This window comes from Melanotaenia boesemani, chromosome 21, assembly GCF_017639745.1.
Source record: "Melanotaenia boesemani isolate fMelBoe1 chromosome 21, fMelBoe1.pri, whole genome shotgun sequence".
In the NCBI taxonomy this organism is placed as follows: domain Eukaryota; kingdom Metazoa; phylum Chordata; class Actinopteri; order Atheriniformes; family Melanotaeniidae; genus Melanotaenia; species Melanotaenia boesemani.
Genome location: NC_055702.1, coordinates 14,379,508 through 14,406,923, shown reverse-complemented (window position 1 = coordinate 14,406,923; position 27,416 = coordinate 14,379,508). Strand labels below are relative to the sequence as shown.

Below are 27,416 nucleotides of genomic sequence, written 5' to 3'. Positions count from 1 at the left end.
TTATTACAGCTCAAGTTCTGAGCATTATAAACAGAACATAACAGATTTTAATCAAAAACAACAAAAGATGCTGCATTATACAGGACTTACAAGTCTTTTGTTGACTGTTCATTAATAATTGAGTACTTTTTTTACAACTTCTAATATGAATATTCAAGTAGGAAAGCACTGCATATACAAACAGGATGTCATTTATCTGCAGCCAACAATTCACTAAATCCTCCTGCACTTAGCTCTCTGAAAAAGAAACAGTTTCTGAGAAACCGTTAAGATGATGCACTGATCATTTAAGATGCTATTTATGACGGCATCTATCCTCATAATAGCTGCAAATAATGAGTGAATGAGGAAAAACTCAGAGAAATAAAAGCTGCCTCCTGATTGTCAAACTGTGGATAAGTTTTAAAGCACAAATGAACCTGCACAACCTTGAGGGCAGGAAGCACATGGTTTGTGTTTGTGTAGGTGCACACAGAGCACAGCTTCCTCATCCTCTCTGCTGCAGCCTAACAGTTTGCTGTGAAACTTACACAGGCACCTAAACGACTAGGAGAAAATTTCACTCTTCTACACACCATGCTGGTTTTAAACCATACTGTAAATGCATTTTAGCTACATTTGATCACAGGAACCTTTTTTAGGAGCTGGGGTCTTTTAGGGAGTCCTTTTCTAGACCTTAAGTTGGGGCTTTCATGTTTAACATTTCTGACTGGTCGAGTATTCCCAGTATTTCATTTCTATCTTTTCGGCACAATCATTTCAGATTTAATCTCTTTAATGGCTTGTAAAATAATTTAAGTTGTATTTCTGGAACACAGGCTGCTGCATCACCAACATGGTGGACTGTCAAGGAACATCAACCTAAGACTAAAATAGCCTTTTACTTCTGGGGTGTGTTGATAGAAATTTGCACCATTTGCACAGTCTGGCTTAAAAGAATGTCCATCTGGCACACAAGTTTGGCGAGAAAATTGGTGCTAAAACATTTTGAAAGAGCAACAGCTACTGGGACAACTCCAGGACCAGGTGACCTGTTGACCAGGTGGTGCAGTTTCACCACTTAGTCAGCAGGATTTTTGGACTTTGTTGAACAATCCAGCCATAATTAAAATAAAATATAATAGAGAAACAGTAGAAAATCATACAGGCTGGTGAAATTGACAAGAAAGATTTTCCCTTTTTTTACAGAATGGATCAGTTCAAGCTTAATTTGGCAGCTTTGTTCAGGGTTTTTCATGTTTTCATTGTAAACAATAAGCTCAGGGAAACACTTTTTTTTAAAAATAATATAAACAAAGAAAGAGCATAAAATCATTCATGTAAATCTGGGTCTTCTATAATTAATCCCAAACCGTGCTTTTTAGATGTGTACACTGCCTTATGTAACATATGTTCATATTATGTTGTATGTTGTGTTATTTACTGATATCTTCATAACAATTCTGACACTGATGCCTTTTGAAATGTAATCATGACAACAGGTGAAGAGACAGTTTCAAGGAGACACATTAGCACCACACCTAGCCCACCTCAAGCCCCATCCTCCACCTGTTCCACCTCCAAGAAAGACCCCGGGTCCTCCGAGAGCCGAGGGTGACAAAAAACAAGAAGTTGGTATGGGTAAACCTAAAGGTTCAAGTGTAGCTGCCAGGTTGAAGGCTGCAATGAAACTGTGTGCACTGCCGTCCCCTGTGGGCAAAACATCAGCTGCTGCCATCCACCTACCGTGGAGCAGAGCCAGAGTTGGACCGATGGAAGAAGGGGGCAGACTGGAGGGAACAACAGCAGAAGGAGCAGATGTCAGGCTGGGAAAAGGGGAGGCAGGGAAAAGAGCAGACAAAACCAGAGGAAGAGATGAAGCAATAGAAAAAAGGAGTGAAAGGGGAGGAAGAGGAGAGTTAGAAACATGGGGGAAAAGCAACAAAGGCAACATGACGAACAATGGGATGAGAAATGCAGCTGGACAAGGAGGGGGCATCAGGCCAGAGCACAGGGGAGAGCTCCCTGGCTCCACTGGCCGGCATGTCAGCCTGGACGGTAGCATGATCATTGATGGGAGTTATTTCCAAACATCTATTGAAGCAAGCAATCCCCCACCAGTGAAACAAAAGCTGAGCGAGGTCCTCAGTCTTATCTCCTTGGCCAGGAGGCTCCAGGGACCTGCCAGGGTGGGAGATGAACAGTGGAGTGATAGTAAAAGCTGGGGCAGAGTAGAGGAGAACAGTGGGAAGATATATGGCTCCTTAGGAGATATGAGCGTTTCTGCCTCAGTGTCTGCCAGAGGACATGAGGGGAGGAGGTGGGAGTTAGGAGAGGAGATTAGTGACAGTGTGACAGAGCAAAGTGATTCAGAGTCAGAAAATGGCAGCAAAGAGTCTCCGTCAGAGTTTAGTCCCTCTGACAGAAGCAGCCCAACTTTATCTGTTACAACAGAAACAACTGAGTCCGACTCAGGAACAGAGAGGGAAGAGTGGAGCCAGAATGAGGAGGAAGAGGAGTCTAAGAATGACTCAGGGTCAGAGAGTGAAGATGAGCGGACAGAGTCGAGCAGAAAAGGTTTGAGTAGAAGCAGCAGTAGGATGGGCTCCAGATACTCCGTTTCCACGTTCTCTAGCTCCAGGCCCAAAACGTCTCGACATTCACGTTCTTCTCATGAAACATCAGATCAAGAGAGTAAAACAGGCAGTGAGGAGGAGGAGGAGGAGAGAAAAAGCACTAGATCAGGAAAGCCGTCAGCCAGCAAGCAAATCTCCACCCGCACCCAATCGGAGATGAGCTCAGGTGTGATGAACAACTCGGACGATTTGTCGCCCATCATGGAGGACTCTGAAGAAGAAGAGAAAAGCAGCAGCTACAGTGAGGATGGAGATGAAGATCAAGGAGATAAAGAGGAAGAGGGGGAATTGGGAAATGAGCCAGCTGATTGAAATCCTGATGAGGCCTGAGCCCCCTGCCGAGATTAAAATCTTTGCCACTAAGTAAGGTCTTGGTGAGAATGCTTGGATTGGGTTTGCAGTCATTACCTGAGTGGAATGTATTGCTGTAATCTGTCTCCCTTTCTTCCCTGTTTGCTGTGATTTATATTCAAAGGAGTTTAAATTACCGGCAGCAGAGGACTGGCATGTCCTCTGCTGCCCTCTCACAATATCTCTTATCTGCTTTTCTTTGCCTTCCTTTGCTTGTCTTTAATCCCCCTTTTCCCAATCAGCCTTCTCCTTCTTCTTCGTCTGTCAGGTTTACATCTTTTTTCTTAAGCTGACTTCTCTTGCTTTACTTTTCCAAAAGCTCCACTACCAGCTGATTATGTCTCAGCAGCTGCTGCTGCTCAAACATTGTTATTCACTGACCTCTCTTTGTAGCAGTGAATGTTTCTTTCAGTTTTTTCCATTTGTCATTGTTTCTTCTGTGTGCGTCACTCTCCTGGGATCTGTCAGCTCCCACAGTGCCCGTTATCTGCAGGGAAAAAAGATGCTTTCACTGTCAAGAAAAGGAGAACATATCATTACTTCCATACTTTCAAGGTTAAGTGGAAAAACTGTCAGGGTTACATTGTGTGACAGCAGATCAGAGCTCTGTTCACAACTGCCTTTTTCTTCCTGCAGAGTGTTGTGTGTGTGTGTGCAGGCGCAGTGTTAGCTCTAACCTTCAGTAAAATGCTACATCCAACATACAGTTTTATCATCAAAGGGTTCGACGCTTTGCTTTTGTAAAATTTTAAGCATCCGAAAAATTCAAAGGCTGCTTCAAAGCTGCTGAAGAACATGAAATCTAATACTGTAGAAGATGAAGGATGTTTAGCTGTTTCAATGTAAAAAAGAAGTATCACAAGAATAGATTTTATCAGCATCAATAGTCTTGTTTGAGAGTTTCCTCCCCACCACCATTCTTACAGCAAAGGGCTTTTAGTTCTGTGATAAACTTCTTCTTTCTTTCATTTTTTGTCATACATTATCCGTTAAGACTGGAGATTAATTGTGGGGCGATTTCCAGATTTGGGATTTTTTCAGAATTTGTTAATATATAAGTGAATCCATTCTTCCTTCTTTCACTAAAATATTCCAAGAGTCACTGACGACAGCACAAGCCCACAGCATGATAGGTCCACCCCCTTGTCTGAAAGTTGGAGTGGTGTTTTGATTAGATTTTGGACCTGTTTCTCTCCATAAGCCTTAACCTTTTTTTTGTTGTTTGTTTTTTTCCCCCAACCCTTAATAATTAACTTTTACCAAACACTCATTACACAGCTCCGTAGTTCCATTTAAAATTATAATGGAATTGAAATCCTCCAAGTATTTTGTCAAATGTCAAAATATGTGTAAAGTTTCCTATCAAGTGTGTAGTGTTTATATGTATATAAGATTTTTTTTTAAACTGCATTAAACCAAGTTAGTGAAGACATTGATGAAAGTCCGTTAGTTTGATTCCATGTGATTTGTTTTCCACAGCAGGGCAGTAGAAAGCGTCGGATCAAGTTGGTGCTCGACCGGGAGTACGAGACCAGCTCCACCGGTGAGGACAGCATGCCGGAAACCCAACGCAGCTGCTTGCCCTCCACCCACAGCAGCCATGTTAATGTTAACGGGAGCATCTATGTGGCCCAGAATGGCTCCATCATCCGCACTAGACGGTCGGTGAACGTTGCAGGTCCCACACACACCACCACACCAAACAACCACCTCAAACTGAGTTCTCCCATCTTCAGCTCAAGGTTGGCCAAGCACTTTAAAAAACTAGACAAAATGGCTGCCACACTGGAGGAAAGAGTACCCCTAAACAACCCCAGGACAACCGCAGAGGGTGGATGCAACATACTGCACACCTTCCAAAGCGCTAAACCAGCCACCTCCTCCTCCTCTAACTCTGATAACAACAAAACGCTGAATGTGTTTAACACTCGACAATCTAGCGCGTCTTTGGGGTCAACCAGCACCAGCAACACGGGCCCTGAAAGTCTCACCTCCAAACCCGAACTGCTCCAAGCTGCGCAGAGCAGCACGGACCATCCTGAGAGCTCAGCGGAGAGAGATGAGCCGAAAGAAGGCGAGAATGACTCCAAGGTCGATGAGGACAGCAGCAACGACAAAGGTGGAGTCGTTACAGGAGAGCCACAAGAATATCTGAGTGACAGGACGCAGTCGGATGAGGAAGAGTTATGGATGGGCCCCTGGAACAGCCTTCACATACCCATGACCAAACTCTGACTTTCCCCGAGACCACTGTGTTTGTTGTTATTGCCAAGTTCATTAAAAAGTTTAGACTTTATTTCTCTTCATTTGCTGCAAAACTAATGGGGTTGCTTAGTTTAAGTTAAATGAACTTGATTGGTACTGAGCTTACAAAGCAAGCTAAAATAATTTCACTTATTTAAGTACAGAGATATTAAGCGAGTACTTTGGCATTTGATTGGTTATTTGCTAGTTTACACATAAAAACTTTTGTTTTTTAATGTCTCAGTGCTCCAGTCTGTCCATCCTTTCAGCCAAACTGATCTCAGAGCTGCAGCACATTCAGAAAACTGGACCTAGAATGAGAGGACTTGCTATATTTTTACACTGACAGTGAGAAAAAAAACTTGATGAACCTTTTTATGGCCCTTTAAGCGACTGGTGTCTGTAGGAAACTGAGCTTGATTCATTTGGTATTAAGGCCATTGGCACAACTCATCTTGAATTTGCCTGACACGTTTCATTGACACATGAAGTCTTGTATTGTTCACACTTGCCTTTTTATTCTTGTCAAGTTGCTTGGCAGACCAGATCCAAATAAAGTTTCATCTGATGAAAGGTGAAGTTGTGATGTTACATCTGTGAAACTGAGAAGCCATGGGGAATACCGTGTCATTAAACATGTCATCAAATGAGCCTCGTTTAACAGACCAATTTCCTTTTTTTCCTTTTTTTTTGTTTGGTTTTTTTTGTTTGTTTTGTTTTGTTGTTGTTTTGTTTTGTTTGTTTGTTTTTTTATACTCTTGCACACACCTATTAAAACCCCAACTTGTAAAAGGTTTACAAAAACATTGGGATGTCATGTTGCTATAAATAAAAAGAATGAATTTTGATGAATCTTATTTATTTAACCTTTAAATTTGTCCATGATTTACAAATATAATAGAACATAAACATACCAGATGTTAAAACTGCGATATTTTGCCATTTTATGGTTAGTATTAGCTCATTTTTAATTTGATGGCAGCAACAGATTTAAAAAGAAATTGGAGCAAGAGAAACAAAAGGCTGGAAAAGAACCTGACAAATTAAAAACAACTGGAGTTGACAACCAATGAGTTTTGTTGGCAGCAAGTCAGTATCATTACACAGTATAAAAAGATGAAAAGAAGTTCAGCAATCTGCAACAAACTGTCTAAAAATTGTGGAACAATTTCAGAAATGGGTCAAATTGTGAACACGTTGAGGATCCCACCATCTACAGTCTGTAACATTATCCAACAATTCAGGATGAATGTGTGTGCACATAGGACAATGCTGAAGGTCAAAAGAAAATTCTTCCCACAGGTGGTACTGCATTAGAAAACAGGCTTGATTCCCTGCTGGAAATTACTGCATGGGCTCAGGAACACTTTCAGAAATAACTAACACAGTTCACCATTTAATCCACAAATGTAGGTTAAAGCTATGCCATGCAAAGAGGAAGCCATATATGAACATGTTCCAGAAATACCACTGCCTTCTCTGGGCCAAACGTCATTTAAAACTGTCTGACAGAGTGGAAAGCTGTTCTGTGGTAAGATGAATTAAAATTTGAAGTCCTTTTTGGAAACCATGGACATGGCTTGTGAGTTAAAGAGAAGAGGGACAATCCAGCTTGTTTACCATTAACATTTCAAACACCTCGATCTATTATAGCATGGGATTGCTTAAGTGCTTATTGTGAGGGCAGCTTATGAAGGCTCCATCAATGCTGACAAGTACATATATGTTTTAAAGCAACATCTGCTCCCATCCAGACAATGCTCCTTTCAGGAAAGGCCTTGCATATTTCAGTAACACAATGCTAAGCCACATTCATACCTGCCTGCAGTCCAGACCTTTTACCAGGTGAAAACATTTTAAGGAGTAATATGAAACAACAACAAAAGGCCCAGGGACCTCATTATTGCATCAAAATGTTCCACACACGCTGAGATATACAGAAAAACAACTTTGCATGGATTTGTGTGCACTCCCAAGCACATTTTGACTTGAGAATGTGCTAAAGTATGATTTTTTATTATTTTTTTAAATTTTGAGTCGGTCGTTTCCTCTTAACTCCCCAGATCATATTCCCAACGTCTCAGATTCCTGCTTAAGCTGGATGTATACTCATGCAGTGTCTGTGTAAGGTTGGCTATGTTGTAACCGGTGGACTGACGCTCATCTTTTCCAGACCTGACATGCACCCATGCTTGCCACATGAGCAGAGGTCCAGCAGAGGTCTCTACTGACAGCAGGAGCACCTCTTCCTCAGCTGGAGAGCAGACGGGCATGTTCCTAGAAGTTCCCTCTACCTTCTTCTTGTCCTGCCTACCCAGTGACCTAACTGTCTTTGCCACCGGCAGCCATAACCAGCTGTGATCGGCACCCTCCCACCCAAATCCACTGAGCACCAAGGGTGTGCTTGGCTGGGCTTAACCCCAATGGCAATCACCAGGCTCGGTTCTCCAGATCCTCACTCACAGTGACTGAGCTCTTTTTATAACTCTGCTCCCTCTCACCTCACATCAGGTAATTAGGTCAACTCTACTCTGCTCCTGCTATGTTCTTCCCACTCACTCACTGATCCAGAAGTTCTCATTACACTAGACGTTCACTCACTACAACACAATATGTGGTGAAAATGTGGAATATAAACTGTATTCCTCTTTAATGCGGAGTAGCTCAGAGAAATGTCTAATATACCAAATGGGATTAAGTTGTACTTCATACTAGGCTGAGACAAGCGTGGAGGACACTGTGATATTGTTCATAACCAGACAGGACTACACCTTCGTGTCGGTAACTTAACTCTCCCACTCCCAGTGGTGCATATAAGCAAATATCATTTTAATCTTCAGAAGACAACTAGGCCAAAGGTGTAACTATTCACTGCACGCAGGCAGGTGATGTATCGTGTTGCTGTCCCACATTCCAGTGTGTACAACAATAAATCTGAGTAGAACAATTAATCCTTGACAAAAGAGCTGAAATTTTTCTGCTTAATGAGAATAATCTCCATAAAATGTGGTTAAATCCAATATTATTAGATCTCAAAAGCACCTGCATACGGTACGATATGTTCTTAGAATAAAACTAACATGTGATATGGTCCCAATATTTGTATTTTTATTTGAGTGACAGCTCTATGCTTCCATAGTCACCTCACTTCCCATACCTTTACAGACTTTAAGAGAAGAAGGGAATCTATGTAACAGTAAACTATCACCCTGTTCCAACTTTTTTTTAGATGAGTTGCTGCCATCAAATTCAAAATAAGCTCACATTTTCTATGGAATGGTGCAATTTCTCAAATTCAACAGCTATATGTTCTTCCTGTTTTGTTGAGGAAAAAAATGCTTATTAGATCTGCAAATCGCTGCATTCTGGTTTTATTTATATGTCTCATGTTTTTCTCATATTTCTCAACTTTACAGGTGCTAGTTTGGGAAACTGGGTTGTAAATGACATATTTTTAATCTAGAACATTTTCCATAAAAGAATGTAGATGCGATTTCCAACAACAAAAGCAAATACACATATTTCTATAAATGTTATGTTAAACTAGAGCTCTGATTTGATTGAAATTTGGCATATTTTGGAAAAAATATAGTTTGCAGAAAAAAGGGAGCAATCTTCTATATTTAATTTTCTTTTACTTAAACAGATCATATTAAAAAGGTTTCTTTTTTATATTAATTTAAAAAGCCTCGACCCACTTAACAGAACACATTTCTCATGTCAGCCATCACAATAAGCATAGGGGAATTTTTAATTGTATAACACATTACAGTGAATTGTTTCATGTGAAGTCTTGGGAAGAAAGATCATTAACCTGCAGAATTACCGGGTTTTAAAACTGGTAATTTAATTTGATGACTGCATAATTTTGCATTAAGGGACTCGTACTGCTGTACCGGTGGTGATATTTGAAACCGAGTGCTCCTTATTAAACAGAATTAGTGGACTGAGCCACAGAATAATATTTTAAACAGTCTCTGGATGGCCGGGCACGTCTCAGCGGCACTTATTGATTTAACTAAATGAGCTGATCGTGTCACTGATTTCTGAGTCCACTGTGCTGTACTGGAGAAGAGGGCAGACTGAGCTTGGCTCATTAAGCTACAGCTCCCAAGATCTGATTAGTTGCTGGGATGATATTAGAAAAAGAAGACATTTTGTCCAAAATCTAAGCTGATTAATTATGCATGCTTAAATAAATGCAAAGTTTAACTCCCTATTCAAATTGTATGACCCTGACAGGTTGCACCAGCACCAAAAGCACCAGCAACAAGGCAGTTTTAAAATGATGAAAAATGGGAACATTTCAAACACCCATAAAGTGAATTTAAGAAGCCGATGGAAGCTGTCAGGGTTTCCAGTAGCTTACTGTGTATTTAGAAAAAAGAAGAAAAAGAAATCCCTTTGTGTTTTTCCCTTCACAACATATTGTGATTTTTTTTTCTTTTGTTTATTTAGGTGCTATTGAACTTTCGGTTACCATGGAAACACTGGTCAGCAAGTATCACCTGTTGTTACCATAGAGATAATCGCCATCCCCTTATTTTTGCGTATGTAATATGTAATACGCTGATATAGAAGTAAAAATAAGACTGTATTTAACTAAAGAAATGACCTGAAAACTCCTCATGAGACTGTTCAAATTAATTGTACTTAAAAGATAAAGTCACCATTGAACAAAGATAACTACAGAAATACACAAAATACAAAAAGTATCACAAGGGTAAAAGTAAAATTTTGGGCATGCCTACATAATAACAAATAACTAATTTTAGGTTTAAAATAAAAGGCAACTGTCAAGAGTTGTAATGAAATAAACATTTCTATATGGAAATCATAGATTAACAGAAGCTACTGGACTCAAATAAGAACTCTTTCAGAATAAATGCAATTTACATTTTATCTTTAACAAATTACAAGATTACAATTTTCCTTAAGTGATCATTTTTCATTTCAGTTTCATTTAATTAAACTCACACAAACATTTTAATGTTCAGCATCATTAAATATTTGCATTTTTATTGTGATCCTGCTACAGTATATGACAAATCCACCAATTATTCATTTAAAAATTCAAGTAAATACACAGATGTTCACTTGACAGTCCCGTCTTTTACATAGGAAAGGGTATACTGAACGTCTTACAGACACACAAGAGTGCTAGAGATTAAACACTGCCAATAATCTGTACGTGTCATATTCAGTGGATATAAGTACAACAAAATGCAAAAGTCTCAAATAGTTCAGTTTTGTTGACATAAAAGCAATGATGCTGCACGATAACATGTCACAAGTATGAATACTAAATGGAATATTTTACACAAAGTAAAATATTTCTTTACATATCTAAATATGTTTGAATGAAGGTAGGGCTGTAAAATCACCCTCTCTCATACCGAAATAAATAAAAACAAATTAAACACTTAAAACTACTTGCAGGAACTTGTACAACAACATATAACTGCCAACCAGGGCTTCACATTTAAATAAATAACTTCCAAACCACAATTGTCTCAGGTTATGAGAAATGTTACATTCAGAAATGAGGTCTACATTTCAGAAAGAAGGAAAACAAGACAAATTGGGGTGATGAAACAGATCACTCACAGATTTACAGTTTAACAGAAACTTCCTGCAGCATGGATTTCACACACTTAAGAGCTGATGTGGTTTCAGTCAGGCAGGGGAGCTGTAGGTAATGGCCAGTTAATGAAGCGTTATCTTTTGCTTGACATAATGGCATTTCTGCATGTTCCAACCCTAATCCATAATAACAACAAAAGCCTGACAGGATGAAAGGATTACAGCTTCATTATCACAGACAAGAAGTTGTGGTTTCTGCGTCTTATCCACCTTGATTACAGTAAGCCTCAGGGACCAGAGCACCACACTGCATCACCACCTGCAGACCATAATCCGTGTGCATTGACAGTATTGATTTAATAAGTCACTAACTTGCAGAAAATAAAGAGAAGTGATATCATTTTAATATTGCACTAAAAATCTAACTCATTACTTCAATCAGGCACAATGCAAAGTTCTTTCAAGACCAATGAAGGTCAAAGGACTAACAGGTTCTGCTGGAGCCTGTGGCCACGTTTAACAAACCATGAGAGCTTCAGTCAGCTGAATACAAAGATGGAATGCGGGTTACAAATGGACGTCTCCCAAACTGACTTTGCAGGAATTTGCCCAGAGCACCATCAGCCAAGAAACTACAAGAATGATTTTGAGAGATTTGATTTAAAAAAATTGGGTTAGAAAAGTAGATAAATAATGCAGTCAGGCAGCTGTGTGGTTTATGGTAAATGTGCTTAAAAGCTTCAACTTCATTTTGGATCAGGACTTCCTTTTTTTTTTTTTTTTTTTTTTTAGTTTTTGGTGTTGGTTTAACTTAGGCATGTCCAATGTCGGTGCTTGAGGGCCATACTGCAGGTTTCATGTGTTTACCTGCTTCAACACACCTGATTTCAATTAAATGGCCTCCTTAGTTCTCAACTCCTAACCAAGCCTGTTAATGACCCATTAATATGGGGGCCAGGTTAGTCTAAAACCTGCAGAACAGCAACCCTCAAGGACCGGACCCAGACATCCCTGGTTTAAGTCAATTCAGCTGCATCCTCATGGATCAGATTAATCATTGAGTTTCATAAGCCCAACATACTTCCAAATGAAATGCCAAAACTTAAGGAAGAAGTTAAATTAATTCAATAATTTATGAAATATGGAAATGTCACAGATCAAAAGAGATGCAGGGGGAAAGTGGCCCCAAGGTGAAGAAATTAGGAGAAATAAAATCAAAAAAATGATTACTAACTACCAATCAATAGTATAGTGGTCTACATGTATAAAGATACAGCTTCAAAATGACAGGATAAAGCCAAGGCTAATAAAATAAGGTGAAATGCAATTAATTATGTTTGCGTATTCATTACTTTCAAATTTACTCTGGCAACACCTCGATATAGTTTAGTAGCAATTTTCTGCTGTTCTGCAAATCTTATCTTCACCTTGGCTAAAATAAAAAAAAAATGTCAAACAGAATGGTCATAAAAAAGTAGACATTCTGACCATTTTTACAACAGTAACACAAACACACACAAAATGACAGCAAAGGAATAAAATGTGCAAAATGCTGTTTGGTGAAGTTAGTTTTTTTTTTTTTTTTTTTTTTTTTTTAAGGATCTGAGAGCTGATATCAGCGCTGTAGGGATTAAGTAAGTACTGGAAGCTGGAATTAGGTGTCAGATCTGAGAAGGTTTCTGTACTGGCTCTGATACTCTGCAGCCATATCAGTTATAATGTCAGAGAGTGGCTATGTCTGCTTGCTGAAGAAAATATGTACTACTTCTTAAAAAAAAAAAATTAAATAAAAATGTAGTTATCAATTGCCTGACAAGATAAAAAAGCAAGTTATTTGTTGCCAGTGAAGACAGCACAAAGATACTTTGTAGAACAGAGCAGATCATCCGTAAAGACAGCTTTAAATAACCAAAAGTTGGAGGCAGTGTTGCAACATTTTACAGCAACATGCCATAACTGTGATAGGAGACTGTTCCACAGTTATCCCTGTACCAGTTAATATTACACACTTACACCACCTTAAAATGCTGCCTTTTTATTCCCAACTTTACTGCACAGATGGTAGTGTCCAAGAAACTGCCTGAAGCCTTGCAGCAATCATTGCAGAATAAGTAACTAGATTGGAGACGTCTCAAAGGGTTGCCGCTCCGTGAGCCACTGCACTGCCTCAAACTATCAACTTAATCAACTATCAACAATGAACAGTTTTTAAAAACTGTTAAAACAAGAAAATCACAAAAAACAAACAAAAAAAACCAAAACAAGCCAGCTTGTCAGTCTCCTTAACACTCGCTCATCATCTATATATATATATATATATATATATATATATATATATATAATTGATCCGTTATCACGTTGCCACATTAATTAATTAATGTCCATTTTTTTAGCGTATTAATGCAGGTTTTTTTGTTTTGTTTTGTTTTGTTTTTTTTAACTAAATGCAGTTTTATCCTGGTAGATATAAGTTTTGAGGCAAGACAGCAAAGGTAAGACATTTTATGACCTTGTTTTACAAATGCGAAGCAAAAATTGGGCTTTCTTTATCCAGATGTTAACCCCTTAACTCCCAGTACCGGAGGGTGCAGTCTTAAGAGGTGAAGCTAAACAGTCAAGCTAAGAATGCAAAGGTTAGAGAATTTATAGGCAAGAAATCTGGATAATGAACCATTAAAGGTGCATGGATGGAAGTTTTTGTGCATATTGTGAATATTTCTCTCTCCTCACCATCTAGAAGCTGTGAGATTCTAATCCTGCTTTCTGTCTGTTCACCTGATGCTGATATTCATCACATATTGTTCCTTCTGTGTTTAGAAGGAAGCAGCTTCACAGCTTTTAAATTCATCCTGCTGACTTTTTACCTTTACGTTGGTAAATCCTGAAAATTTCATCCTTCTTGGTCATAAAGATTTGATTTTATACATATTTAAAGAAATATGTTAACTGTTGCCGTTTCAAGTGAAAACTGCTGTTAAATCTGTTTACGTGTTTAGTGCAGGGGTCTGCAGCCTTTCCAATCCAAAGAGCCATTTTTCCCTCAGCCAGCTAAATAAAACTCCTTTAGAGCCGCAAATGTTATGCCAACTTATCATTTTTGATAAATATCTACTATGGAAAATTTGTGTTCATTTTTGAAGAACCACACATTTATTTCTATTATTAGGTTTTAAAATAAAGAAAAACATTAAACTTTTGCAAAAAAGAGGATAGACTGACTTTCTTCAATGGGACACTGATATTTGTGTAAAATAATGTAAAAAAAAAAAAAAAAAAAATAGCACATAGTTTCCAACCTAATGACAAGAAAAATAGATACAAAATATATTACTGGCACTTTTAGTGTCATTATGTTGAAATTCAATGCAATTATTTAATGAAGAAAACAGAAAATGCTAAAACCTGCATTGTTATAATATCTATATTTAAAAACATGAGTTAGTTCTTTAGCATTTTTAGCTATGTATTGAGAGCCATTGTGGAAGGTCCAGAGAGCTACTTGCAGCTCCAGAGTCGCAGGTTGCAGACCCCTGATTTAGTGTTTGTAAACTAAAATTTACTGCATTTTCATCATATAGCACTAGGCCTTCTTTTAGAGGAAAATGACATAACACTGTGATAAATCACAACATTTCATGCAATTACTTGTGATTAAAAATTTTAATCATTGCCCAGCACTAATAAATAAATAAATATTATATATATATATATATAGATATATATATATATATATATATCTATATATATATATAAATATATGTGTATATATGTATAGAGAGAGAGAGAGAGAGTGAGCAGCTCTTCTTGGTGGTTAAGAAAATAAAACTGGCACATGAAAGAAAACTCATACCTCTTCATCATTTGCGTGTGACTCAGGGAAAGATTTTTTTTCTCCTATCTTTTAGTAACAGGAGGAAAATATTAGTGCTATTTAATGTTCCTGATGACTTCAATGACAACAGCTGCCCCTGGTACCCTGGACCCTCTGTGTAGCCACGATAATAACCACAAACCAAAAGGGGCTGGAAACACTTGCCCACATGACATCACTACTGATGCTGGGTGGGATTCCCAAACTCCTGATTATCATTCAACTAAGCCAAGGTGCTGATAACCTTAGCTTTAGGTTGACATCTGTCCTCCAGTTGTTCAACTAGCACAAAGCAGGATCAAACCCCTTCAAGACCTTGAGAGGAGCCCACCACCGAAGTTCACAATTCCTCAGACCTTCACGGAAACACTTGGCCTCTCATAGAAAAGGGGAATCCTCCAAGTTCAGAAGTAGTCAGTGCCGGTCTTCCCTCCTGGATATCATTTGTGGATTTTCCAGTTCCTTAGGAGGTGAAGCTTCCAGGCTGGGGGGGTTAGAGAAGAGGTGGGACAGTGAACAGGTTGGAGTTCACCCCTAAAGTAGGAGGAAGGGGAGGTGGATGAGGCCTGTAGGAACATTCCAGCCCCCACCCTGCCCTCTGTGACCCATGCCTTCAGACCTGCAGCTGCAGACAGACACCCTGCAGAGAAAACAGTTTCATTTGCATGTTAAGATTCAGAATTTCAGAAATTCTGGGTTTAAAAATATAACAACACAACCATGACAAATATTGTGTTGTAACACTGCAAAGCTGAACCAACTCAACGTTTCTGGTTTTTAAATGTCACCATGTACAGGCAGAACCATGAAGTCAGGCTTTGAAAAAATTGCAGACGTTGCCACAAATATAGCTCATGTTAAACTAGATGGAGTTGAGGCAGGTCTCTGATCTTCATATCAATTCATTTTGCACATGTTCTACTTCTTTTAATTGAAACTTGAAGGTGCTGACAACAGACCCATGTTACAGCTGTCATAAGGTTCCTATTACCACTTAGTCTAATACGACTCCTTTGTAGCACACTCTGTAATTATGATCAAGCCACTTGAAATTCTTTTTCCATGATGTGTTCAAGGCTTTTTCTATCTTTTTCACAGTGGCATTGCTCATTGTCCATAAAGGTTCTTCTATTAAATGGACTCGGTTTTGTCATCATTTTCTGTACACTGACAGTCTTTCAGAAAATAACTTTCTATATCCAACTCTTAATCAAAGGTAGTCAGTCCTGTGGCAGATTGAGCAACAACAGTTTAATGAAGCCATACATACTTCTACCAATGTTTTCACACCAATACACTAATATAGTACTGCAAAGAAGCAAGAACCCCACACATTTTCTAAATATCAAAGATACAAAAAAGTTTTTTAGGTAAGATGCAGAACAGAATTTCATATATTGTGATAAGGCTGCGAAGAGACAGTGAAAATTATGCAGTATGTCTCTGCAACATATGATGTGAAAAACAATGAGGCCTTTCTTTTTAGGTGACAAATTAAAGTTCGTGAAACAGTTTTAAGAAGCTCAGCCCGTATATGAGACATGGCGGCAGCAGCATTACAGATTGGGTCTATTTAGGAAAGTTCACGCCCTGTATGTAATGCTGTGCAGTAACCAAAAGCCAGCAATTCATCTCAGATGTCTTACTGAGGAACTAGCTAAATTTTCTACACACTAAACTGCAAATTTGTTGTTGCAGCAGCTGCTTCGAAAGTGGCATCAAACCAGATACTGATCACAATTATTCACATAAGCAGACACAGATATGTGACGCTGGAGATTTTTATAAAACATTACCTAGCGCAACATTTCTGTCTCATTTGGTTTCTTCTTAATTAGGTACTCTATATTTACTTTTCTACTTATTTACCTTTAGGACTTTTATGAAGATCTAATATTTTTCATTTTTAATGCAGAAATATGCTCAATTTTAAAAACTCTTGAGCGTGACAGTACATCATCGGGTTTTCAGCTTAATCATCCTGAATTACATCCCTGTTTTAAAGAGAAAATCGTGTTAAAAAATCACAACAATTAGAGCTCACATTGACTTCTTTAAATATAATGTAAAAGGTTAGAGACAACATACGGTACCTCTGTTGCTTTTTCATGCACAGACAGCAGGCAAAGTGTGAGGTTCACTCCTGGAGCTCTGTCAGAGCCACACAGCATGCAGCTCGATCGTCCTTACTCTGAGCAGGGCCGTCCCCTCCAATGCCAGCCGTCATGCTGCGGCTGCGACTGGTCAGCTTCTTGAGCTCACTGGCAAAAGAAATGACCTTCTTTTTGTCCTCCCGCACCACCTGGAAGTGGAAATGGATTCAAGTTAGCGAACCACATGTATTTTATGAAAACTGTGTCACCGTGTTTTTAGTCGATTCTGCTTCCAGATAATTAAAGACAAATAGGCTGAAAACATTAAATATTTTTGCAGTGTTTGTGATCTTCCATCATTTTTTTTTGTTTGATATTATGAAACTTTCTTTATTCACAAGAAATTTTACCAGCACAAAACCACACTGAACAAAACTTACTAAATCATTTAAGCTCTTTATTTCCAAAAACAGCTGAAAAGCAACAAAATGGTGAATAAATAAAACACTGACACAAATAAAACATAATTTATAAACCTATTAGCAACATATAAATAGTCACAATAACAAAGAAAAGCAGAGCACATGGAAAATGTTGTTAACAAAGGTAGCGGTGGATAATTAGAGATGAAGGCCATGACGATGGGTAGCGTGAACAGCATGGATTATTGAGCAGGAACATGAAGTTACCACAAGCAGGAAGTGCAAGGATTAAGCACATTAAAGCTAGACAAAGGCAAAGACAAAAACATTTTAAAAGTAATGATAATATGCACATAAATATTGAACTAAAAACCAACAAAAAAAAAAAATTTAAAGTCTAATAGTGGAAACTGGTTATCATGTTTAGAGCTACCTGCTCTTTGAGTTTAAGAATAAATTTTCCCCCGCCCCGCCAGCGGTTCTGAGCTTGGTAGACACACTCGTGGTCCAGCAGCACTCGCTGAAGGGGCTTGGTGGTGGAGGACTTCTTAGAACCAGCGTCCTTAGTCACTTCCTCCACCAGGACGTAGTCACAGGGATTGGGATTAGAGAGAATACTGTAGGAGTACTTTGCCTTTGATAGTGTCTGGCCAAAATAAAATAAAACGGAGAGCATTAAAATTAAAATAGAGAATATATGTGGTATTCTCTTCTACACTGGATATTTTTTAGCTGCTGGTTTGAAGATTTACTATTTTTCCTGACTCACCTGTTGTATGATGTCCTGAGCAGTGCTGTAGCGTGGGGCCTTGATCACAGTGTGAGGCTGTTCTGGTGAGACTTCATGAACCTGAACAAAGAACATATCATCCTCCCCTCCTCCTTCTTTACCTCCCACAGTCGTGTCCTCTTCTCTCTCCAGCACAGTGATTTTCTCAGTTAAGTTCTGCAATTATATAGCCACAGTAGCAGGAGATTAACATAAGTGATGCTTACTTGCATAAAGCAACCACAAGAGGGAGCCACATTATATAACATAGAACTCAAGGAGCATGCACAGGATACTTTTTATTCTAATATCAGTTTAGTTGTAGAAAAATTATGAACATGTGCTATTTTTATTTGCACCTCCTCTCTTGTTTTGAGGCAGATCCTGCCCACATATCCCTCTTCTGCATTCCAGCTGCAGACCAGCCTGACCACCTCCTCCTCAGGTGCTAGAGATCGATACTGTGCACAACGCTTCACCTCACTGCGCTCTTTCAACAAGGGAACCTTCTCCTCACACAAGAAGTACTCTGATGTATTTCCTGATGATGCAACAACCTGTGTAGGATGCAACAAACATGAAAGGGCGTCAAATGCAAATTATCTTAAGAGACTTTCTTCCACTTAGGCCGCAGCTATTTTTTTCTGAAGTACGAACCATGTCCAGCAGCTGTTTTGCAGTAGTCTGCTCCGTAACACAAAAAACTGTGAAGGGCTCAGGACCAGGAGCTCCATGCACTGTTACCCTGTGTTGCTGGGAGACATGTTTCTCCTCTGAGCTGAACAGCTGTGTAAGAAACAGAGGATGCAGAAAGCAGCCGGTTGTTATGAAACATCATTACGTGACATTTCTGCTTTATCTCTAGGTCTCTTACACTCTCCTGAAAAGCACGCTAAAGCAACACCAAAGCAAATCGGGATGTTGCTGACTGTGCCAGCAGGATTTCTTTGAACATTCTTGGATCGCAGTCTATCACATTTTAAATTTTAATGCGTGTGTGTCATTATAAAGGCTTTGAAGTTTTACAAGTGCACTTAACCGATCAAACCTTGTTTGAAGCTCTGCTATCTCAGCAGCAGACCTTCAAGAGACTTACCAAAGATGAGGGAGTAGCGCCCCCTGTGGGGCCCTCCTCTGTTCTACGGCTGTAAATAAATAAAGTGGACACTTCAAGAGGCTCGTTATGCTGCGTCCTCAGCTGAACGTGTCTGTAACCTGAAACACACAACACCAAATTATCCAGTTTTACTGTTCTGAAAATGACAGAAACTTCTTACTGCTTTTTAAGCCTTCTCATCTAAAGATGTCAGTATGACTCATACCAGGTTTGAGGGCTGTCAGAGGCAGAGTTCTCTGAGCCGTTGTCTGGGAACTGTTGTTCTCCACCACAGCAAATCGCAGGAAACACATCTCTTCGAAATGCACAGTGAACTGAAAGTGTTCGCTCCACATGGGGTTGAGAGTGTTGCGGTGGATGGGTTTGGTGCGGAAGTGGCAGCTGTCGATGGGCATGCCCAGAACATCCACCTCGATGCAGGGGCTGCCAGAGCTGTTACCCGGGCAAACATTCTGACCTGAAACGATCTGAGAGAAAGAGGCGAGGTGCAATGTGATAAATGAGCACTGATAATCACACTCTGAATGAACAAAGTCAGCACTTACATTAAATTTCCAGTTACTAAATCAAGCTTATCTTTAGTTCATCTAATGAAAACATATCTGACTGAGAAGCCAAACATCTCTGACCTGCCAAAAAACACTTCACCTTCTTTTTGTGCCATTTTGTCAGACACACACACACACACACACACACACAATGACTGCAGATAATACTAAAAGTACAGAAACAATGAAATGATCATTTTTAATACAATTAGAGACAATAAAACCAAGCCAGATGTTTATTAACATAGGTTTAAACCCAGTTGAACATATGATGCTGCAACTTTTCTCTTGTATAGAAGATTTTCACCCCTTCATCCCACCATTAAAGCTGTCACATTTTGCTTTGCAATCCACAACTGAAGAAAATGAATACACAGCTCTACTGGGATTGAAGCAAACAGGAAGGAGTGAGGATGAAGATGCAGAAAAACAAAAAAAAAAAGAAGAGGGATGAAGTTGTCATGCTGAGTGATGTCCCATTCTGCTTCGTTTGTCACTTTAACTCACTGTGAGGGAATAGACAGCAGGGCTCATTTTCTCCAGATCCCTCTCCATCGGACAGAACTGCTGATAAAGTGGACAGCTACGGTCCCAAAGCACTGCAGGCTTCAGAACATAGCCACAGCCTCCGTTGGCCTCAAACAGCGCTGTGTTCAACTGCATTGGCAGGTCTGGAGGAAACAGAAGAAAAAAAAGAAAAAATATTGAGGTTAATATTACCAAGAAAATAAAAACAAGAAAAACTAAAAAAGAGATTTGCATAAGCATAAGCTTCACTAAAATAGGAATTAAAGGCAAATAATCACTTTGGGTATTGCAAGCTACAGTGATTTGGCCTGTTTAAAGCACTTAAATCTGTTTCCTAGTGTCGATCAACAAATAGCGTTTCACAAATTAAACATGCATGTCTGGGACTCTGTATGTCCTTCCTGCACACAACTGGGTCAACATTAGTGCAAGGAAGATGAAGCAGAGGGTAAGAGTGAGAGGGAGCAGATCCAGTAAGTTTAAATGTAAAATGGCTTTTAGAAAAAAATCTCTTGACAAGTCTTTACTACTAACGCAGACATGAGAGAATTCCTGTGGATGGAGAGGAAACTGAAAATAACCAGAGGGAGTCAGAAAGAGACAATAAAAGCAAAGGAGACAGAGAATTATATGATTTTTACAGAAAAGATGAGGGAAAAGCCACCTGGGGAGTACTTTGGGACCAACAGAATCAGTTCCTGAGACTTTTTCTTTATATACATAAATAAAGACAGAAATCCTTCTGAAAGTCAGATTTCTGTCTTGATTTTCCCTCTCAGCATCGCTGCACATCATCCTCACCGTCAGTCTGGTAATTGAGAGCCACCAGCTGGATTCCATGCAGCCAGAAAAGCAGAGGGTTGGGGTTTGTTGAGTCGATCCGCGTGGCTGCGGGATATGTCCTAAGTAGCTGGCACACAGTGTGCTGGATCAGCTTCTGAGAATAGCGTCGACACAGCCGCTTGGCTGCGTTCTCGTTGACAGAGGAAATGTGGTAGCACTTTGGAGTGCGGATGATGGCGCTGAGAGACGTAGGGGGGTTGAGGATGGGTGATGTCTGCTGCTCCTCCCAGCTGAGCCGTTCGGATCCACCTGAAGGATTGACACAGACACACTTTTAAAGGCTCTGAATATCTATCAGCTTCTTACTTGGAGGGATGTGGTCCTCTGAGTCTTCACAAATATTACTGCAGAAGCAAAGAGTTTGATTGTTGATGATCTTGTCAAATACACTCCATTTCCCACAGATTTCCACTTCCATGTGTCTCTGAAACAAATATACACATTTACCTTTCCCAGGAGTGCGGCTCTGGGTCGTGACCTCCCCTGTAGTGCTGCAGCGAGAAGGAGCTGTGCCAAATATGGACTTCCTGCTCTTTCCCCTGTCCTTCCCTCGACCAGAGCCAGCCGGAGACAACGTAGACAGGCCTGCGTTCCCACACAACAGAAGCAAACGGTCATTAACAATAAACGGACAGAATAGGGACACCACGAGGACTGCATCCCTCTCATTTCTTAATCTACATTTGTGTTTCACAGTTCAAGACATAATGTTTTCTAAAGAGGAAGTGGCTGCACTGCCTCTCAGGTGTTTCTCCAAGTGCATCCGTTTCTAAAACTGAGCTGAATGAGTTCTTATTTACACCACTAAAGTTAACGTAAGTTTTGTCTTCTTTCTGCACATGCAAAAAGAAAATGTGATGACAATTAATGAGCCTCTAATTATAAAATGATGCTTGTAACACATTTATAATCTCATATCATTTATTAACTGGCAAAAAATATTGCTTGATAACTTAAATGTTTGTGAACGTTATTTTACGAGTAACACGACCACCTGAGAACCCTCTAGAAAACACTTTAATAGCAACCTGCATTCTGCCTGTCTGAACTGGGCCAACTACCCTGCTTCCTCTTTCTCAGATCTGAGTCTCTGGAAACTGTAAACAAATAAAATACCAGTGGAAACACAGGCGGGTTTATAAGGGCATATGTCATTTAGAGAGAAGAGGAGACAAACAGAGAAGAGGATACTTGAGGGAGTGAAGAGCTGATAAGGGGTTGATATTTAAGAGACAAAGGGAAATATTTGAGATAACTTATGGTTAGGAATGAAGACAGATGTTATGAAAGAGGTTTTGTGTGCTTAAAGAAAGCAAGGCCAAGTATTTTGAACTGATGAAGTGAGAATGTTCTCAAGTATCTGGAATTAAATTCTTTAGTCTAAAGGAGGGTGCAAGTGAAGGGTGACGTGAAAAAGGTCTGTCAAGACATCCCTTCCAAACATCCTCTTACAGTACATTAAAAACAACTGTATTGTTGTGTTGTTTGTAGAATTACAGCAGAATTAAGTAACCATATCTTTCCCATGGGGAGAGGACGAGTCATGACTCAGTAGGTGTCCTGTAGGGGGACAGAAATTAAGTGTAACACAGGGATATTGAATGTCCCACAATGGGGGGAAGAAAAAGAAAAGTAATAACATGGGGAAAACCCTGACCTTTTCAATGGAACATGGGAGTGAATTAGAATGGGTCAAGACAGGGAAAAAAAAGAAATTAAACTGACATCATGTTAATTGTAAAAGATGAGAATTTTAACCATCACTGTTAAAATAAATAACTGTTTACTGGAAAAAGGGGGAGAAAAACACTAAAAGAGAAGGCATGTAGGCAGTAAAACTAAGAATTTGTTGTGTTCTCATGGGAAACTGAAAAAGAGAAAGGAACCGTTTAAAGGAGAAATGGGCAGATAAAATATTCCCTACCAGGAAATTTCACAGCCTGGCAGTAGATGACAAGGTCAGATAGCTCCTGGGCAATCTGTCTGCTCTCTTTCTTGTTCTGAGGAAGATAAAACTCCTCACCCAGCTCCATGTCAAACACCTACAGGTGCAGATCGACATGTGGAAAACAGAAATTTACAGACAATGTGGGATTAAAACTCCAGGTTTCACTCAAAAAAAAAAAAAAAAAATCACCAAACAAACTCACAATAATACACTAATTAATATTTCTCAGTCTGTTGGGTCCATTTAATACTTGAGCTTTGTACCTTTCCTTTACTCTGCATCGTGCTGTCAGACTTCTTCATCCTCTTAGGAATTTCATCTGTCGGTTGCTCTTCTTTATCTGCTAAGCTCTTCCCTTCTGGTTTGTCGTCCAGGATGTTATCTGTGCAAACAAACAACAGAATATTGAATTAAGCCTGATGATACCTGGAGCCTCACACCAAACAAAGCATTTGTTGCCTTCATCAAGAAAAGATTTTACACAACTGATTTTCCAACAACTGTTTGTTTGACAATATGCAGAGCAAACAACCAAATGCAGATAATCTAATGTCAGAGGAACTAAGTGTGTTGTAACAAGCAACCACAGTAAGCATAAAACATACCTGTCAATCAAGCAAGCTAACATCCAAACATTCCTATTTTTGGCTTTAATGAAACATGGGAGTGGCCAAAATACATACCAGTGCAGCTTATATGGACATAAATATGCATGCATGATGTAAAAATGATGAGTATGTTGAATGCGCTCTCAGGCACAACCATAATCCTGATGCTCCACTACATTTGAAGCAGAAACTAACAAGTCAAAGAGCCATAATTTAAAACTTTCAGGTGCTCCGGATTTCAAGTGGGAATTTGATTGAATTGTATTAAAATTGTTCAGATTATAGTTGAATTGATTTAGACTTCATCTAACTGGATTGGATCTGAACGTGCCTACCTTTTCCTTTTCCTTTTCTCGTCTTGTGTCAGAGCAGAAAGTGGAACTTGATCTACCGAATTACCTGCACTTCTGTTAGTTTCAGCACTAAACCAAAATAAAACCTTTAACTGACAAAAATCAGCAAGTCTGTCATCTTTCTTTAATATACTGATCAGCTATTTTCTTTTTTCCATTATCAGGATTAACTTGTGTTTAAGAAGACATCTACTTGTTTGTTTAATATCCATCTCAGATGTGGGAAATCCTGTGGATAGGTGGAAACAAAGAATTGTTTAATAACTATAAGCAATTAATAAATTAATTCCCTCTCTATTAAAGAGCAGATTTGAAGCAACAGTTCTAAAAGAGCACCTCCTAACTACTATCCACAGCAATGTCTCTTAACTGTAAACAGAAGCACCAGTAGGGAGTTGTTCTGTTTTCCCCCCATTCCTCCTACACATTAATCACAGCCAAAACCACTAAAAGAAACACATTTGCTTGAAAACATGAAGTGTTTTAATCACAAAAAACGTGATTAAAACTTAAGGTGGAGCTGCGGACAGCAGCCAGAGAATTAAGGTGGAGCAGACAGTTGCTGGAAGGAGCTACTGTTCATCCAGGGATGGTGGCAACTTGGAAGCTGACGTTTAACACTAAACATGTGTGGCCAAAAAGAAACAGTGAGTGTGTGGAGTGTGGTTTATTTAATCAGGATGTCTTGCTTGCCAAAACTTGAGTAATATTTCAGAACAAGTCTTGCACAAGTAGCAAAACTGAACCAAGATATGATGTTCAGGTTCGAGAGGTGTGTTTTCTAAACGCTCCATGACCGCTAAGTTTGTCAGACAGAGTGGGGTGCAGGGATGAGGAGAGGGCAGCGTTAGGACTGAGATCGGGACAGGGTAGTTTCCCCTGGTTTGTTGTTTAGTGTGGGGGCAGCACAGGGCCTGAGAAACCAGATGGCTTTGTTTTGTTTCCCTGATGAGCCTGCCCAGCCACTGGCGAGGTCACAGACTAATACAGTATGGAGAGGAAGGGAGAAGATGTGTCGGTGGGAGAAAGAGAAATTGCGCAGACAGCATGCTGTTTTAACACTGACTTCATGTCATTTTTTCTACAGAGGCAACCAATTTTACTGTTTTTCTTAATCACATATGTGTCAAGGATATTCTAGATGTAAACAGTATTTTAACATCCTGCATGCACTTATACAGCTGAACTGGAAAGCTGTTTCATAGTGATTCAGTTTCACACAAACAGTTCAAAAAAGAAACTGAGAAAAAAAATATAAATCTTAACACAAGCTCGTGTTACATTTTGTGGAATGTGTTACTGATAAAAATATTATCATGTTACCGTAAACAGTGTTCATAGTGAGGGAATTTGATAAAAAATAGAAGTAATTATGAATGATTATACTGTCGATTACTCCCACTGACACACAGCCAAAAAATATAGTTGTGGCAAGCTGGATAGCTGGGATGATCTGATGTCACTGAGTGATGAATCAGAGTAACAAAGACCAAAACTGTGTGAAACATTCTGCATAGTTGCTCTCATTCATCAGCTACAGTAATAGGATGTAATGGTAGCATGTAATGGTAACATTTCATAGGTGCTGGTTACCATGCAAAATAATTACAGCCCAGCTGAACACTACCTGCTGTCCACAATATCAGAAAGCTTCATGATCACTAATGCACTTCTTCATACCAACGTTTCCTCTGCAGTTATTCTGCAGCAGTATACAGGCACAGCAAGTCAAGTTGCTCAAATGAATCATAATATCATTAAGCTTAGCCCCAGAGTCAATATCTGAATTTTAAGAAGCAAATTTAAAGAACTTCTGAGGCCCCAGATAGCTATCACTATACGACAAAACAGAGGAAAACAGTTGTTCTTAAAGAGGCGCATCAGGGCTGTGCATTTACCTTCAAGGCCAAATGAGGCAGTAGAGGCTGTGAGGACATCAGCTAAGTGGAGAACAGGCAAGAAAAAAATTGGAAGGGAATAGAAATGAGAACAGAGGGGAAAACATAAAAAGAGACTCAAGTGTTGAAAAGAGGAGAGACAGAATAAAGCAGTAAAAAGAAAATGATTTTAAGGCGAAAACATAAGATTTACAATTAAGTTGAGGGTTTAAATTTGAGAGGAGTGAAAGCTAAACTGAACTCTTGAGTCCTGGAGTTTGTTTCCCCATCACAGATTTTCTTACCATCTGATAGAGACTCATAGTCATAGTCATATTCGTCTTCTTCTTCTTCCTCTTCTTCATTGGCATGGTTGCTAGGTGGAGTAATTCCTGGTGACCCGTTGCTTGCCTGAGCCTGCATGTGGGCCAACTGGTGAGCCTTTGAAAGGGTTGGGATAATGTTAAAATGATATCTGATGGATCATCTATACCTACCATCGATCGCAAACACACACATTGTTATCCATATATAAACTAGAGTATATATTCAGAAGCTGGCTGAACACGGTGCACACTTTTGCATCTATTATTTACGTTTGACAGCACTCTAATGATCAACAGCTCTAAATATTCAATGCACTAAAGAAGCCTGGACTTCCTCTACAGGATAGCTTATAACAAGTATAAATTATGCACGTGTTAATAAGCGCATGCGGACAGGGTGTGTTTCTTCCCGACCTTCTGCTTGAGTATGTCCACTGGTGCTTGATGGGCTTTGAGCTTCTTGTTCTTGAGGAGGATCTTCCTACGCAGCTGCAGCGGTGATGGCAGGTGAGGGTCATCACTGAAGTCGCTTTCAAACAGGAACCGCGTCACAAGACATTCACCAAACACAGTCTGATGAAAAAAAAAAAAGAATTAAAATGTTTGAACATGACAGATGACATCAGTAGAATTCAGAAGAAGAATTGTCATATGAAAGGACGGGAAGAAATAAAACACATTTCAGAAGATGAATCCTCAATACGAAAAAATGAAAGTGCTTTTATCGACTCAAAACATTACAAATAAACAACAGCATGGTGATGTAAGCTGCCCAGGGACACAGAGCTGTCTGAACTTAAAAGAATTCTCTTTATCAAGATACTCAGAAGTCGGTCTCCAGGGAGGATGAAATGCTGGGAAATTTCTATAGATGAAAGAATGATGTTCCATGATGCAGTCATCTGTCCTAAACATGTGTGGCCTTAAGTATACAATATAACCTAAAAAAGAAAAAGAAAGAGACGGTTGTAGCTTCAAGATTAGAAAAGTGAGCTTCTGGCTGGACGTCAGCCAGTTTGAATGCTCATAGCAGCTAAAAAAATGTGATCAAGGAAAACAAAAACACGGAGTCAAAGAGTTAGAACTCTTGCCGAAAAAGTGTTGGTACAAGTGTCACAGGGGAAAATATTCACCAGCCAAAGCAGTTACATAGTGTGAAGGTGTGGGGAATCTGAAGCAGGGTTATGCTGCAAATGTTTTAACCTGCGTTAACGTATTTTGTTTCCTCCTAATCAGAAAATTATTTATCTATAGCATCAGTAAAAAATTCACCACATATGAAAGATAAAGTGACAGGAATTTCAGATGTAGCTTCTAATG

The 27,416-nt window shown here is 39.3% G+C and overlaps 2 protein-coding genes across 5 annotated transcripts in view; one reads left to right on the top strand and one right to left on the bottom strand.

The window, feature by feature from the left end:
- LOC121632725 (protocadherin-15-like) overlaps positions 1 to 5,923 on the top strand; it is a 210,851-nt gene extending 204,928 nt beyond the window's left edge. For all 4 annotated transcript variants that reach the window (XM_041974432.1, XM_041974433.1, XM_041974431.1 and 1 more), the window contains one exon: positions 4,446 to 5,923. In XM_041974432.1, coding sequence (XP_041830366.1) covers positions 4,446 to 5,201 — 756 coding nt within the window. In that variant the 3' untranslated portion in view covers positions 5,202 to 5,923. The remainder of the gene's footprint in view (positions 1 to 4,445) is intronic.
- An 8,640-nt stretch (positions 5,924 to 14,563) lies between these two features.
- Positions 14,564 to 27,416, bottom strand: part of plce1 (phospholipase C, epsilon 1) — a 79,060-nt gene continuing 66,207 nt past the window's right edge. The window contains exons 30-44 of the mRNA XM_041974340.1: positions 26,511 to 26,669; positions 26,076 to 26,211; positions 23,196 to 23,314; positions 22,909 to 23,026; positions 21,432 to 21,569; positions 20,943 to 21,233; positions 20,121 to 20,284; positions 19,271 to 19,532; positions 19,045 to 19,163; positions 18,606 to 18,734; positions 18,308 to 18,505; positions 17,949 to 18,125; positions 17,613 to 17,825; positions 16,758 to 16,966; positions 14,564 to 15,304 (exon numbers count right to left, since the gene is read on the bottom strand). Of these exons, the coding sequence (XP_041830274.1) occupies positions 16,802 to 16,966; positions 17,613 to 17,825; positions 17,949 to 18,125; positions 18,308 to 18,505; positions 18,606 to 18,734; positions 19,045 to 19,163; positions 19,271 to 19,532; positions 20,121 to 20,284; positions 20,943 to 21,233; positions 21,432 to 21,569; positions 22,909 to 23,026; positions 23,196 to 23,314; positions 26,076 to 26,211; positions 26,511 to 26,669 (2,388 nt within the window). The 3' untranslated portion in view covers positions 14,564 to 15,304; positions 16,758 to 16,801. The remainder of the gene's footprint in view (positions 15,305 to 16,757; positions 16,967 to 17,612; positions 17,826 to 17,948; positions 18,126 to 18,307; positions 18,506 to 18,605; positions 18,735 to 19,044; positions 19,164 to 19,270; positions 19,533 to 20,120; positions 20,285 to 20,942; positions 21,234 to 21,431; positions 21,570 to 22,908; positions 23,027 to 23,195; positions 23,315 to 26,075; positions 26,212 to 26,510; positions 26,670 to 27,416) is intronic.